The sequence below is a fragment of the Rattus rattus genome, chromosome 7 (genome assembly GCF_011064425.1).
Source record: "Rattus rattus isolate New Zealand chromosome 7, Rrattus_CSIRO_v1, whole genome shotgun sequence".
In the NCBI taxonomy this organism is placed as follows: Eukaryota; Metazoa; Chordata; class Mammalia; order Rodentia; family Muridae; genus Rattus; species Rattus rattus.
Window position 1 is genome coordinate 38,592,206 of NC_046160.1, and position 16,009 is coordinate 38,608,214.

General features: G+C 43.6%; 1 protein-coding gene across 16 annotated transcripts in view; it reads left to right on the forward strand.

The window, feature by feature from the left end:
* Kidins220 (kinase D interacting substrate 220) overlaps positions 1–16,009 on the forward strand; it is a 78,761-nt gene that overhangs the window by 12,773 nt on the left and 49,979 nt on the right. For all 16 annotated transcript variants that reach the window (XM_032907543.1, XM_032907544.1, XM_032907542.1 and 13 more), the window contains 8 exons: positions 1,104–1,202; positions 4,384–4,581; positions 8,222–8,320; positions 9,506–9,604; positions 10,055–10,153; positions 12,697–12,874; positions 14,215–14,379; positions 15,189–15,368. In XM_032907543.1, the coding sequence (XP_032763434.1) occupies positions 1,104–1,202; positions 4,384–4,581; positions 8,222–8,320; positions 9,506–9,604; positions 10,055–10,153; positions 12,697–12,874; positions 14,215–14,379; positions 15,189–15,368 (1,117 nt within the window). The remainder of the gene's footprint in view (positions 1–1,103; positions 1,203–4,383; positions 4,582–8,221; positions 8,321–9,505; positions 9,605–10,054; positions 10,154–12,696; positions 12,875–14,214; positions 14,380–15,188; positions 15,369–16,009) is intronic.

Sequence of the window (16,009 nt, forward strand, 5' to 3'; positions counted from 1 at the left end):
CTCTTGAGGTTAGTTGCATTTTTTCTGACTGAACCCAGACCTGGTAGTCCTCTGCTGTATATGTATTAGGGGCCTCATATCAGATGGTGTATGCTGCCTGGTTGGTGATCCAGTGTCTGAGAGATCTTGGGGGTCCAGGTTAATTGAGACTGCTGGTCCTCCTACAGGGTCACCCTCTGCTCAGCTTCCTCCAGCTTTCCGCTAATTCAGCCATAAGGGTCAGCAGCTTCTGTCCATTGGTTGGGTATAAATATCTGCATCTGACTCTTTCAGTCGCTTGTTGGGTCTTTCGGAGGGCAGTCATGATAGGTCCCTTTTTGTGATTACCCCATAGCCTGAGTAATAATAGTGTTAGGCCTTGAGGCCTCCCCTTGATCTGGATCCCACTTTGGACCTGTCACTGAACCTGCTTTTCCTCAGGTCTTCCCCATTTTCATCCCAGCAGTTCTTTCAGACAGGAACAATTATGGGTCAGAGTTTTGACTGTGGGATATCATCCCGCACTTTCTTCTGGAGATGGGCTAGTTTTTGGTTTTTCAAGATAGGGTTTCTCCATGATACCTGACTGTCTTGAAACTTGCTCTGTAGATCAGGCTGGAGTCAGAGATCACCTTTCTTTGCCTCTGAGTGCTGGGTTTAAATGTTGGTTTTTTTCTGCCTCCTGATAGCTTTGTTACTTTGACCCTGTTTTGGAGCCTCACTTTCTTGTGTGAAAATGTGTTGTTGTGACTTGTGATAAAGACTGCAGACCTAACTGAGTGTGTGGAGTTGTGCACTCCACCTCGCTGTCTGCCTCCTTTAGACCATTAAGCCTTCCATCACACCAGAAGTCTGGGAAACAGTGCATGCGCAATGAGAATTAGGGCCTGTGTGACTGTGGTGGAAGGGTTATCTAGATTATAAAGTTAAATAAAGTTGACCAAAACACATTTCATGCAAAAAATGACTATTCAGGACAAATAAGATGAAGGAAATAGGTTTTTACCTAGGATTGATTGGTATAAATATTTACCTAAGAATCACCAAAATATAACTTAGTTTCAAGCTGCTTTCTTTTAGTACATGTCTGAAAGTAATGTTGAATTCATTACCTGTTTTAATAGTATGGAACAACCCCCTTGGTATGGGCTGCCCGAAAGGGTCATTTGGAATGTGTGAAGCACTTGTTGGCCATGGGAGCTGATGTTGATCAAGAAGGAGCTGTAAGTACCTCTCCCTTAGCCGTTCTAGCAGAGCGACGACGTTTGTGCTTTAAGGGAGTATTTAAGCTAGCACAAACCTAGAGAAACTCCCTGCAGTTCTTAAGTGACTTCTTTTGTAATCTAAATCTTAAATGATTCCTTTTTGAGATAGACTTCACTGTGTGGGTCCAGGCTTTCAATGAGCTCATGAACTTCTTGCCTTTGTCTCCCAAGTGCTCATATTTCTTAAATGTTACTAACTTTGAAAATAATAATGTGGGGGCTGGAGAGATGGCTCAGGGGTTAAGAGCATGACTGCTCTTCCAGAGGTCCTGAGTTCAAATCCCAGCAACCACACGGTGGCTCACAACCATCTGTAGTGGCATCTGGGTTCTTCTGGTGTGTCTGAAGACATGGACAGTATATTCATATACATAAAATAAATGAATAAATTAAAAAAGAAAATAATAATGCTATTCTATAAAAACCATAATGAATACCTGTCTTTGAGAATCTGATGTTAATTAATATACATAAATTTCGAGAAACTAAAACCTTCTAGAATAATTTTTAGTAATTTATAAAATAAAAATTCTTGGGGTTGGGGATTTAGCTCAGTGGTAGAGCGCTTGCCTAGCAAGCACAAGGCCCTGGGTTCGGTCCTCAGCTCCGAAAGAAAAAAAAAAAAGACAAAATAAAAAATTCTTTATATCAAGTAGTTTCCCACCCCACCTTTTAATTAAAAAAAATTTTTTTTGAGATAGGCCCCACTATGTAGTTCTGGTCTTGTATTAGAGCAAGCAGGCCTTGAACTCACAGGGATCTTCCTTTTCTGCTTCCTTAGTGCTAGGACAAATGATATATGTCACTGTGCCAAGCTGAGTTTTAATTGTAATTGTAGGCAAACATCATACTCCATTAAAATGTTTTTTTCAGGCTGGAGAGATGGCTCAGTGGTTAAGAGCACTAGCTGCTCTTCCAAAGGTCCTGAGTTCAAATCCCAGCAACCACATGGTGGCTCACAACCATCTGTAATGAGATCAGATGCCCTCTTCTGGTGTGTCTGAAGATAGCATACAGTGTATGCATATAAATACAAATTAATAAAAAAAATTTAAAATGCCTTTTCCTTATGGTTTGTTTTTTTTTTTTTTTTTTTTTTTCAGAGCTGGGGACCGAACCCAGGGCCTTGCGCTTCCTAGGCAAGCGCTCTACCACTGAGCTAAATCCCCAACCCCCATGCCTTTTCCTTAACGATGTAAAATGCCTTTTCCTAAACAGTGTAAAGTGATGTTAGACTTGGTAGGGTCTATGAATTATTATTTCCCTCTCAATAAACAGAGGAAGTTAGAAGTGAACTGTTAAGAAGATTAAAGAATGGGGTTGGGGATTGAGCTCAGTGGTAGAGCGCTTGCCTAGCAAGCGCAAGGCCCTGGGTTTGGTCCCCAGCTCCGAAAAAAAGAAAAAGAGAGAGAGAGAAAAAAAAAAAGAAGGTTAAAGAATGGGGTCGAATCTAACTGACTACCAGTTATTAGTTCATTATTGACCACCAGCTGTGTACCTCATCCTTGCCAAGAGTGCTGGAGAGCCATAGGGAGTCTCATAACAGCTTTTTCTTAAAGGTCCCAGGGACATTTCAGGAGCCAATGTTTGTGTGCAGCAAGCAGTTTTAAAGTACTGAGGGCTGTTACTAGTATTTTTATATTAGGTTAGACAGCACGTGAGGGAGTCTGAGAGGAGATCCCACCAAATCTCAGGACATCTGGAGCCCAGTTAAACTGTAGTTCGTACCTGCCGTCCTAGATCAATGGCATCCCGTGTTTCTCTCTTCCATGATGGGTGAAGTGGCTCGTCCAGGCCCTGTTCTCCCTGCTGGAATCACAGTGGGGTCCTAGGGCCACTGACCTCTCCTGAGCTGTCGAGCAGATGAGGGCTGGTTATGGTGATGGCTCGGTGGTGAGGAACGCTTTAATATGTCAGGAAGGTGTCCAGTGTTTTAAAGGACTCTGTAGAATATGTTAATGGACTTTAGGAACTGTTAGACATCATTTATTAAACCTTCATTGAGATATGCTCTAATTCTTAATTCATTGTTTGTGGCTTTTTCCCTAAATGTTTTATATAAAAAACCTCTTAGTTTTAGTTTGATCTGTTTTATTTTGGGTTATTTAAACTAGAAAGTGTTGACTGTTAAGCGTGCCTTTCAGTTTTGTTACATGAGTGAGAGGGTTTGTTCCCTGCATGTAGCTTCAGTGCAGGTTATCGCTGAGAGAACTGAACTCCGGTAGTCCATATGTTACGTAACAGAAGTGTGTATCTTTGAAAACTGAAAATACCAATGGCTCGGGGCTCAGCGGATAAAGCACCTGCTGCCACGCATGGTGACCTGAGTTCTGTCCTTGGGATTCATGTGCTGCAAAGAGAAAATGAACTTGTAAGACTGATCTGACCTCCACATGTCCACATGTGCATATGCCTAAATGAATGCACAAGAAAAAAATGTAAAAATCAATTTTTTAAACACCTGAACATATACCTCCAGCCACTTTTGGCATATGTCTGTTATGTATATTAGCATTTTGTCAGAAATAACTTTAAAAATTAAATAAGTTTGTTTATTTATATTATACATTTGTATATTAAAGGGGGCACATGCATGCCACTGCACACATGTGGCATTCAGAGGACACCTGTGGGAGTTGGTTCTCTCCTTCACCACATGGGTCCGAAGGATCAAATGGAGGCCATCAGGCTTGGCAGCAAGTGTCTTTACAGTTGAGTCTCCTTGCTGGTCCTATCAGAAATGACCCCTAGTGACTGGAGGAGCAGTACAGTGGGAGAACCCTTACCTAGTGTGCTCAAGGCCCTGGACTACAAACTGGCACTGCCAACTGTTAAAATGTGATTTATATTTTAAAACTTATACATATGTGCCTGTGTTTGCCTGTGGATGTATGCACGTGAGTGGTGGGAGTGTCTGCAGGGGCTGGAATATGGCGTTGGGCTCTCTGGAGCTGGAGTCACCCAGTATCAGTGCAGGGAATCAAACTCCGGTCCTTTGCAAGATCAGCAAAACCTTTTAACCACTGAGTCATCTCTCTAGCATCTGCAAATAGCTCCCCTGTTTGAAAATAGTTTTCTGATTATGGCATGCATGATATGTTCCCTAGAGCTCACTAGTTTCTTTGTTTCTCTTTCTAAGAATTCGATGACTGCACTTATCGTGGCAGTGAAAGGAGGCTACACACAGTCCGTGAAAGAGATTTTGAAAAGGAATCCAAATGTGAACCTAACTGACAAGGATGGAAACACAGCTCTGATGATCGCATCGAAGGAGGGACATATTGAGATTGTGCAGGACCTGCTGGACGCCGGAACATACGTGAACATACCTGACAGGGTAGGGGCCTCCTTCAGGCTTGTCAGTGGTGGTGAAATAGACAGAAGATTAGCTAGTGGCTCCTTATCATCATGACTCTTCATACATGACGTGAACTTGTTTGAAGAGAAGTTTTATTCCTACCTTTGAAACTAATAAATTAAAATTTCCAGTCTTGTTAAAGAATGTCCTTGTTTATTTTTGTCAGCTAGTTTTGTTACTGGACATGTCCCACACATGGCTAGTTTGTAACTCTTTGATGAATATCCCTTAGGTGTTTTTCAGAGCTGATGTTATTCATTAGTACTTAGATCGTACCTTTATGCTTAAGGTTTTTTTTCTCTTGCCTGACTTCTTCTCTGAGGTTTCACATATGTGTTCAGAACTCTCCACTCAAATGTATATGAGTGAGCTTTTAAAAACGTTCAGCAAAATGAAATGGAATGGGATCGTTTTTGTCTTTTCACTACTGCAGACCATTTTCTCTGTCTCAGCACATGGGCCCACCACCCACCCTGGTGCTTTCTCTTTTCTTTCCCTACCTCATGCAGTTCTGTTGACTCGATGTAAAACTTGTCCTTTTTCTGGCTTCATCACCACCATTGCTTCCCTGACCAAGCCACCCTCTCCTGTTGTTGAAAGAGATCGGATCGTAACGGATTCTCTGTTGCCTCTGCTGCTAACTGCACACACGCCTTTGTGGGAGCCACCCAAGGCTCTCCCTTGTGCTTTGGATATGTATCTATCTGAAGTTACAGACCCTGCATGTCAGTGTCCTTACTTGAGTCCTTGTCCTCCCCGCTTTAGAAGGTTGTAGCCCTCTTAAGTCCCCTCTCTTTCTTTGCACATGATCTTGTCCTGCTGTGAGGTATGGCTATGTGCCCCAGCTGTGCTTTCAATCTAGAGTGCTGCCTATACATGGTGGCTTCTGTTTGTCATTCTGCCTTTACTTACGCCTACCTAGTTGGAAAGGTCATCTTAGCTCTGCAGTCCAGAGGCCTACTTAATTACTTTTGATCAGTTATGCTATTCTATTTGCATAGTGCTCGTTTGGGTTTATTCATTTTAATCGTGTGTCGTCTTCTATTAGACTGTAAATTCGCCTACAGCCGGAACCTTTTCTTCTTGTTTTCCAGCACCTAGAATGGTGCTTGGCACACTGTGACAGGAATGGTTTACTTACCAGTGTACTGGTCCTCATCCACTTTGATGCCTACGTTCTTAACTATGACAAGTCTGCCTTTATGTCTGCCGTTTGGGGTGCACTAAGCTACTACACCAAGATGCTAGACTTAGGTGACTGGCAGAGTGTTGGGGTCCTCAGAATGGAAGCAGGCAACAGCTTGCAGGCTCCCTTAGCACAGAAGTCTACAGCTGACCTGCCGTTTAGCAATAAAATGACAAGGTACCCGAGCCCATGGCAAAATTAGTATTTGAAGTAGTGAGAAGCTGTGATTCAAAATGGCTGTGGCCGGATGAATGTCATCTGAGGAGCTGTGCTTGTGAGGTATTAACTTGGTACAGTTCCTGTACAGGAGGATAAAGTAGCTGTACGTCCTGTGCCTATGGCTGCCACTGGCTGTATCCACAGACACTGGCCTGGGAGCCAGGCCTGCTTCCTTCAGAGCCATGAGAGCAACTTAGAGCCTGTTGCTTTTATCACGTGGCAGTCTTTGAACATCCAAACTGTCAGTGTCTGCGATTTCAATTATATGTACGTGGGACCAGTCTTCAGAGAGACCAGATTCCACCTGAGTAACTTATCTTTTTAAGTTTCCATCATGGGATTTCATGAGCCCTTATTCTAAGGACTCATGTCCTCTGTGTCTTACTCAGAAGTTACTAATATTAGATAGTATCAGTTAGTGACAGTCTTATTAACTTGAGTATTTCTTATTTACATTTCGGTTGTTATTCCCCTTCCCGGTTTCCGGACCAACATCTCCCTAGCCCCTCCCCTCCCCTTCCATGGGCTTCCCCTCCCCCACCCTCCCCCATTACCACCTCCCCCAACAATCACGTTCACTGGGGGTTCAGTCTTATGGACCAAGGGCTTCCCCTTCCACTGGTGCTCTTACTAGGATATTCATTGCTACCTATGAGGTCAGAGTCCAGGGTCAGTCCATGTATAGTCTTTGGGTAGTGGCTTAGTCCCTGGAAGCTCTGTTTGCTTGGCATTGTTGTACATATGGGGTCTCGAGCCCCTTCAAGCTCTTCCAGTTCTTTCTCTAATTCCTTCAACGGGGGTCCTGTTCTCAGTTCAGTGGTTTGCAGCTGGCATTCGCCTCTGTATTTGCTGTATTCTTGCTGTGTCTCTCAGGAGCGATCTACATCCGGCTCCTGTCTGCCTGCACTTCTTTGCTTCATCCATCTTTTCTAATTGGGTGGCTGTATATGTATGGGCCACATGTGGGGCAGGCTCTGAATGGGTGTTCCTTCAGTCTCTGTTTTAATCTTTGCCTCTCTCTTCCCTGCCAAGGGTATTCTTGTTCCCCCTTTAAAGAAGGAGTGAAACATTCACATTTTGGTCATCCTTCTTGAGTTTCATGTGTTCTGTGCATCTAGGGTAATTCAAGCATTTGGGCTAATAGCCACTTATCAATGAGTGCATACCATGTGTGTTTTTCTGTGATTGGGTTACCTCGCACAGGATGATATTTTTCAGTTCCATCCATTTGCCTATGAATTTCATAAAGTCATTGTTTTTGATAGCTGAGTAATATTCCATTGTGTAGACGTACCACATTTTCTGTATCCATTCCTCTGTTGAAGGGCATCTGGGTTCTTTCCAGCTTCTGGCTATTATAAATAAGGCTGCTATGAACATAGTGGAGCATGTGTCTTTGTTATATGTTGGGGCATCTTTTGGGTATATGCCCAAGAGGTATAGCTGGTCCTCAGGTAGTTCAATGTCCAATTTTCTGAGGAACCTCAAATTGATTTCCAGAATGGTTGTACCAGTCTGCAATCCCACCAACAATGGAGGAGTGTTCCTCTTTCTCCCACATCCTCGCCAGCATTTGCTGTCACCTGAGTTTTTGATCTTAGCCATTCTCACTGGTGTGAGGTGAAATCTCAGGGTTGTTTTGATTTGCATTTCCCTTATGACTAAAGATGTTGAACATTTCTTTGGGTGTTTCTCAGCCATTCGACAGTTCCTCAGTTGTGAATTCTTTGCTTAGCTCGGAACCCCATTTTTTAATAGGGTTATTTGTCTCCCTGCGGTCTAAGTTCTTGAGTTCTTTGTATATTTTGGATATAAGCCCTCTATCTGTTGTAGGATTGGTAAAGATCTTTTCCCAATCTGTTGGTTGCCGTTTTGTCCTAACCACAGTGTCCTTTGCCTTACAGAAGCTTTGCAGTTTTGTGAGATCCCATTTGTCGATTCTTGATCTTAGAGCATAAGCCATTGGTGTTTTGTTCAGGAAATTTTCTCCAGTACCCATGTGTTCCAGATGCTTCCCTAGTTTTTCTTCTATTAGTTTGAGTGTATCTGGTTTGATGTGGAGGTCCTTGATCCACTTGGACTTAGGCTTTGTACAGGGCGATAAGCATTTCAGAGAGATTTTTAGACCAAATCTAGTGCATTGATAAATGAGTAACCTTAATTTCAGAACTGTGTTCTTTGTTTAGTAACTGACCTTGTTTTTTGTCCTTTTAGAGTGGGGATACTGTATTGATCGGCGCTGTGAGAGGTGGTCATGTTGAAATTGTTCGAGCACTTCTCCAAAAATACGCTGATATAGACATTAGAGGGCAGGTATGTATGCTCAGATTGTGGTGACGATGAATGCTTGTGTCAAGTAGTCAGGACGTTGCTCCTCCTACTTTCTGTGGAGATAAAAAATGTATGGCCTAATTCATTGGCTGTGTGTTGTTGTTATGTTTTCTCGGCACTAGTCTAAAGTTCCAGAATTAATGTCCACTTAACTCAGATACAAGTCAAAAAGTTCCACACCATTCTAGGCTGTGTAGTGAAACCTGTCTCAAAAATGAAACGAGGGCTGGAGGTAGTTAACTGGTTAAGGGTGCTTGCTGTCTTGGAGAGGACACCCATGCTGGAGGCTCCCAGATCGCCTTAACTCCAGCTCCAAGGGATCTGACCTTCATTTCTGGTCTCTGAGCTTCTGCACATGATGAGCTTTGGCCCATTGACTGCGCCGGGCGGCTTGTGCACCTCATAGGCTGATGCTGATAAACCCTTAGAGAAGTGTTGACACAGGAAACCCCGTGTGCCAGCTATAGGAGTCGGTCCTCAGTTAAAGCCGTCTTTTCACTAATGGATGGTCCCTAGATCACCTGTTTCAGACTACTGATCAGTCTGTGTCTGTCAGTCTTGTGCGTCTGTTTTTAATCAGTTTTTAATTGATGTTCTGAAGCTCTGCTCTCTAGGTCTGTGTGAACCAAAGGTGTGACTTTTGAGCCAGGTAGGTTACCGAAGGAGCTGTTGAAGACAGTATAGGGTGCAGGGTAAATATAGGTGAACAGAATTAACGAAAAGAATGCCTGTGTCTGTCAGAAACACATTCTTACTGTCTTCACTGGGCCAGCACATTTAATAATGACTTGTCCATAGCAGAGTTCAGGTATTGGTGACTTGTAACCTGTTTTCTCTCCCTGAAGTCTGACTGCATGGCAAACACAGTATATTTTAGGGCTGTGGATGTGGCATAGTGATCTCGTTCTCGCTTAGAGTGTATGAGGCCCTGGCCTCCGCCAGGCACCACAAAAACAAAAGACCACTTACCAACTTTGTGGTTTACTCCTTTTCTACTTAAGTAATACTAAGTTTTTCTAGGACGCTTTCATAAAGAGTTTCTTAAAAGCAAATCCTCGATACTATGTAGATTGATATTCCCTCCCACCAATATAAGTATTCATATTTGACATTCATAAACAGCAAGTTTTAGTACTGCATCTCACACGATTTCCTTTCCTTACACAGGACAATAAGACCGCGCTGTATTGGGCTGTTGAAAAGGGAAATGCAACAATGGTGAGGGATATCCTGCAGTGCAATCCGGACACGGAAATATGCACGAAGGTACAGCGCACATTTTGTTCTGTTAGCTGGATGATTCCAGCGCTGTGGTGCTGGTGTCCTGGGCCACTGGCAGCTGTTCACAAACCGTGAAGAGGTTGCCTCCCTGTGTTCCTTATGTTCTGTTGGGAATGCAGAACTCACTTGCTTTAGACAACCTCCCTGTTTGGTACCCCATATCAGGCATTTTAGCTTTACTCTAATCACGTGAAACTGTACAAGACTTTGGTAGTTAGCTGTGTGTGAAAATGTCCTATACGAAGTATATTTGTAATTCCTATAAGAAGATTAAAGTGCCTTAGTAATATATAACTATTTCCATACAGTTCACTGTTGGGAAAGGAAAGGCATCCGCTTGTCAGTTTGCAGATTATGTTTTCTTTAGAATCTTTCAAATGTGGACTCACTGAAGGAAAGGAAAGCTCTGACCTTAATCCTTGTCTGTGCTCACAGGATGGCGAGACACCACTGATAAAGGCCACCAAGATGAGAAATATTGAAGTGGTGGAGCTGCTGCTGGATAAGGGGGCTAAGGTGTCTGCTGTGGACAAGGTAAGAGCAGGGCTGTGCATGGCGCCTGTGGTGAGGTGCTGGTAGGCCGACAGGCACATCTGGAGGAGCACAGAGTGCCGTGGTGAGAAGCCGGTGCACTGACCTGCACATCTGGTGGAAGTACTGGAGATCTATTTTTATTGTGTGTGAGGGATGAGCAGCTGGGATTGCACATGGGGGATTCTCATTCTGTTTCAACATCATGTTGTGGACTGAGGAGGCTTGGTGTGTTATCTGTTTTTCTTCTGTGATTCATAACCAGCTGTTAGGGACAGTTAAGGAGTTGTCCTTGACCACCACATAAGGAGGACATCTCAGGGGTAGCCTATCCCAGGAGAAAATCATTCTCCAAGTAGGTTATAGACTGGCATTGCTTGTCTCCAACAGAGGACTGAGGTCTATTTCCTAGCACCACATGGAACAGCTCACAAATGCCTGCAACTCTAGCTCCAGGAGATCTGATACCTTCTTCCTGTCTCCCCGAGGACAACACTCACATGCACATGTCCACACAGAATCACATAAATTAAAGTTAAAAAAATTTAAATTAGGAAGGACATAAAGTTAAAAGTGACTTTTTGAAGTCGGAAACTTCTACTGGGTGCAGTGACACATGCCTTTAAACCCAGCACTCAGAAAGGAGTTAGAGGCAGGCTGATCTCTGTGAGTTTGAGGCCAGCCTGACCCAAAGAGAGAATTCCAGACTAGCCAGAGCTACAGAGTAAGACACTGTCTCAAAACAAAGTAAAACAAAACCAAAAACAAACAAACAAACATCCAAACCAAAACAAGGACAAAAACAAAAAAACAAAAACAGAAAAAAAGTAAAGAAAACTTGTATGACCTGCTTCTACTGTGGACAGCCTCCCAGAATTGCCTTCTTTTTTGTACCACTGACTCGTAGTTGACACTGAGCCTCCTTTTGGAATAAGAAACACACTGACATTCTCTATATTGAAGCATCATGGAACACGTTGTAAGTGATTGTTCTGTGGTCAGTGTGTGCCGCTGTGGGAGTGTGTGTCAGTATGTACTTGGGCAGATGCTCATGGTAAGCGAGTAGCTGTGCACTGAGTACATTGGTACTTGGAGTTGATAGCATTCCCACTTGTGCTGGGGCAAGAGGAGGTTGTAAGAGTTCTTCTCTGTGATACTGGAGGTAGAACCAGGGCCTGAGCACCTGCAAAGCCACGTGCTATTCCACTGACCTGTGGCACTGTCCTTTAGTGTCCGAGTGACACTGACGTGAGTCTTGAATTTGGCTTTGCATAGACCATTTCACAGAAAGAAACTGGGAAGCAAGATGCTTGGTCTTGCTCTGTGTTTATTTTCAGCGTATTTGTGAGTTTGCTCGTGTGTTCCAGAGATTTTGTGTGCTGAGGATATTCTGCCTTCTCTCAGGCTTGAGGGTGTGGAATGGAGTTGGGTGGTTAGGATATGTTGGGATTGAGGACTGCTAGGCAGTTGGGGATGAGACATCTAGGTTGGGACTTGGGTTAGTGCGGGATGTGGGAGTAGTGGTAGCGATGAACATAGAAGTGTAAAGAACATCGAAAGCGGCCAGCGTTTACCTGCAAGAGTGTGTGCTGTGTTGTTGGGTTATATTATTCTTGGTCATGAAGTTTTTTTCCTGTTCTGTCATCAGCTACATAAAGTCGGAACCATTTTGTCTTCTGTCTTCGCATCTTCCAGTGAACCCAGCACATACAGTTCTTTACGTTGACTGAGTTCAGCAGTTATCGCAGTACATGCACAGCACAGGAAGAGCACAGAACAGTCAGGAAGCAGAAGAGCACCTTGGATAAGGGCCTTCCGGGGAGCCTGGGAAAGACATGCAGGCCTCTTCCATTAGTGTCTCAGAGCGATCAGTGTAGATGAGAGCTGGGGACTTCATTCCTAAGTTTTCCATCAAGGGGATGTTGGTGAAGTAGTAAATGGAGTACCAGGCAGATTGGGGAGGCCCTTCACAAGTGTGAGCTTTCTTAGTGTGGAGTGTGACTACTCATGTGATGGAGGAGCCTCATCGGGAAGAGGCAGTTAATGCAGGGAGTGGAAGATGGAGAGCCTAGGAGTCCCTAGTGCTCAGAGGAAAGGTATGACATCAAGGATCCATAATGGCAGGTGTATTGGGTGCTGGGGTTGATCAGGATGGATGAGCACTGCCATGAAGCCTGGTAGAAAAAAGGCATGGACTAGAGTATGCACTGGTTGAGGAAGGCTGGTGATGTCCTTGGTCAGTGACTGTTCTGGTGGACCGAAGGGTGCGAGGAGGAGTTCTGGCCTGGGAGGTATGCATGACAAAGGCTGTTGTTCTTAAGTGAGCTGCAGGGTGAGAAACTACATTCTAGAAGCTGGAGAGAGGGTAGGAAGGAGGTATCTGTGAGAAACTCTTACAGGTCTAGGGAAAGGAACTGTGAGGAACAGAGAGGCAGATTTATGAGGAGTGCAAACCCCCAGATGGTCTGCTTTACAGAGGCATTGAAAGTGTTGCTCATTGCTGCTTTTGAGAATGAGCGAGTGCAGCCTGGGTTGCTCTTTTACAGAAAGGGGACACTCCCCTGCACGTTGCCATCCGAGGGAGGAGCCGGAGACTGGCCGAACTTCTTTTACGGAACCCCAAAGATGGGCGGTTACTCTACAGACCCAACAAAGCAGGCGAGACTCCCTACAACATTGACTGCAGCCACCAGAAAAGCATTTTAACTCAAATATTTGGAGCCAGTAAGTAATGGGTTTTCTCCTGACTAAGCCTGTACATGCACGTGTGTGTGTGTGTGTGTGTGTGTGTGTGTGTGTGTGTGTGTGTGTGTGTGTGTGTGCATGTGTCTTTTACTGGAGGTCCAACCCAGGGCCCTGCCAATACTAGGCAAAAACTTCAGCACCGAGCAACTCAAACTTGAATTTTTAAAAGATGAATTTCCAATAAAAACATATGGAAAATAAATTGTTCAACATACCTGGCCCAAAAAAGATTTTAAAAGTTTTTATTATTTTTATTCATTTTCTTTTATTATACATGAGTGTTTTATCTACATGTATATATGTCTCTCCATTCTGCCCACCAACAAAGACTTTTTAAAAATCATGAGATTTTTAGTGAGATAATCTTGCTGCTTAAGTCTGATGCCCTGAGCCTGATTTCTGAAACTCAAGTTTTCGGTGAAAGAATAGAGCTGATTCCACTGAGTTGTCCCCTGACCTACCCACATATACCGTGGTCTTCTCCTATGGTCGTAATCATAATTGAATGCTTCCTAGCTATGCTTACACTTCTAAAATGTTTTAAAAGTTTTATTTAAGTTTGTATGTTTCTGTGTGTGTGTGTGTGTGTGTGCGTGTGTGTACACATGTGTGCACATGAGCATGTGCATGTACGTGAGCGCCTGTGGAGGATAAGAGAATGTTGGATCCCTTGGAACTAGAGCTGCAGACCACTTTGGACTGCTCCCTGCAGATGCTGGAACCTTGTGTCACCTGAAGAGCAGGAAGCCCTGCTGACTCCGGAGCCAGCCCCAGCTCCTCTTACTTCCTCTTGGCTTTTCCTCTAAAAACTGCTCTCATGGCTTTTTAAAAAAGTGTTTTCATTTAGGTGCCTGAGTCGTCAAACCTTTCTGCAAAGAATTATTTTGTTGTTGATCATCTGTTGTATTCTTTAGTAACACTTTATAGTGAATGTACTTAAATATTTCTAGAATTGAAATGGTCTTGAATTCTTTCCCATCCATGGTTCCAAGAATTGTACTCAAGGCTCATGCATGCCAGCCAGTGCTCAACTGCTGACTGTGTCCCCAGCTCTGGACAGTGTGACAAGCGATAGGGAAGAAAGCATCATTTGCCAGCGCTTTCTTCTCTATACTTCAAGATGACGTATCTTATCATTAACTAATAGATATATTATAATAGATACATTATGTTGCTCCAAATATAGTGTTTAGGTAGGAATCTTTGAAGCTGTTTTTCTGCAGGTTTAAATGCTCAAGATAAGGTTGCCCCTGCCTCAATCCCCCATGTACAGTGATACCAGTGTTTAATGTAAGGATATGGTATGCTTCTAATTACAGGACACTTGTCTCCTACGGAAACAGATGGCGACATGCTTGGTTATGATTTGTATAGCAGTGCCCTGGCCGATATTCTCAGTGAACCCACCATGCAACCACCCATTTGTGTGGGCTTGTATGCACAGTGGGGAAGTGGGAAGTCTTTCTTACTCAAGAAACTAGAAGGTAAAGGCATGTTTTGTGAAGGCATTTCGTTGTGCAGTAAAGCTCTGTGAGTAGCTGTCTTGTCACACAGTCTGCTGTGGTGGTTGGCATTTTTCTCCTAGTCGATCCTCCCATGTTTTCTTTCTCACACAGGTCCAGTTGTGGGCCAGCATTAAGTATAGCCTTGGGAGTGCATTTCATTGTCAAGTTGCAGATCCTCCATAGAGCTGTGTGCTGCAGTCAGGACTAAGCGCATTGTTAATAAAGGAGGCCTTTTCTGTTAGAAGCCATTCTTGCTCTTCAAGGACAGGCTTCAATATTGCAAATAAAAATGGCCTCAAGTTTTGTTGAAACAATGATGTGTGGTTCTCGTTAGGCTTCATGTACCTTTGAGAACCTCAGTCAGGGGTGAGGGATTCTGAGGAGTGGTGCTGATGTTTGGAGACAGAGTACTGTTTCTGCTTTTGCTTATGGGAACAATATTTCATTTAGTTCAAACCATAAACGCCAAGATCAGTAAAACCTGTTAAGTGCTCTGCACAAGTTTATATTAAAACAGGAAAGTTATCTAGTGAGTTAAAAGTTATATGTAGGGCTGGAGAGATGGCTCAGCGGTTAAGAGCACCCGACTGCTCTTCCAGAGGTCATGAGTTCAATTCCCAGCAACCACATGGTGGCTCACAACCATCTGTAAAGAGATCCGATGCCCTCTTCTGGTGTATCTGAAGACAGCTACAGTGTACTTATATAATAAAATGAATAAATCTTAAAAAAAAAAAAAGTTATATGTAAGCGAAACAAGTAAAACTTCACGTTGACCTTCCTTCCAGATGAGATGAAGACGTTTGCAGGACAGCAGATCGAGCCCCTCTTCCAGTTCTCGTGGCTCATAGTGTTCCTCACCCTGCTGCTGTGTGGCGGGCTCGGCCTAGTGTTTGCTTTCACGGTTGATACAAACCTCGCCATAGCCATTTCATTGAGTTTCCTGGCTCTCATATATATATTCTTCAGTAAGTCTTTGGTTTTTTAAAATCTTTTTCAAAAATGGAGAAAAACACTGAGTGCTTGTTACTTAAAACATCTGTCTCTTAAAAATCTACTCGATTTTTATAATTGGCTGAAAACAATTGATCTTTTCACTGCTTCATAAGTTGGTTTAGGGTAACAGTGTACATCCCTGACTGGAGTGACTTTAAGCACCAGTGCACTTGCTGGTACGCAGCAGGGCTGACTCTCACTCACACAGTGTCTGTTACGTGGTGATGACCCTCATCACACTTCATCGGACCTTGCCGAAGAGAAGGCTCCGTGTCTGTTGCTGGCCAGCTCTTGGGCATTTTGACCATTACTATGATTTTTAGTTTTTCTGGAAATAAGCTAGGAAAACAAAATAGTCTTCAGTTACAAAAGAGGAAATAGATGCGTTACTGAAGGAAGTAGTAACCCAGCCGTTGCCAACATGACAACACCCAGCTCCTGTGCATCACAGCTACCAGCCGGACTCGGGAAGCTTTGCCTATGATTCCAGTGCCACACTTTAGTTTCCAGTTACACACACACACACACACACACACACACACACACACACACACACACACTTCCTGTAGTCACCTGAGGGATTCTTCGAGGAGTTATTTAAGAATTAGTATGG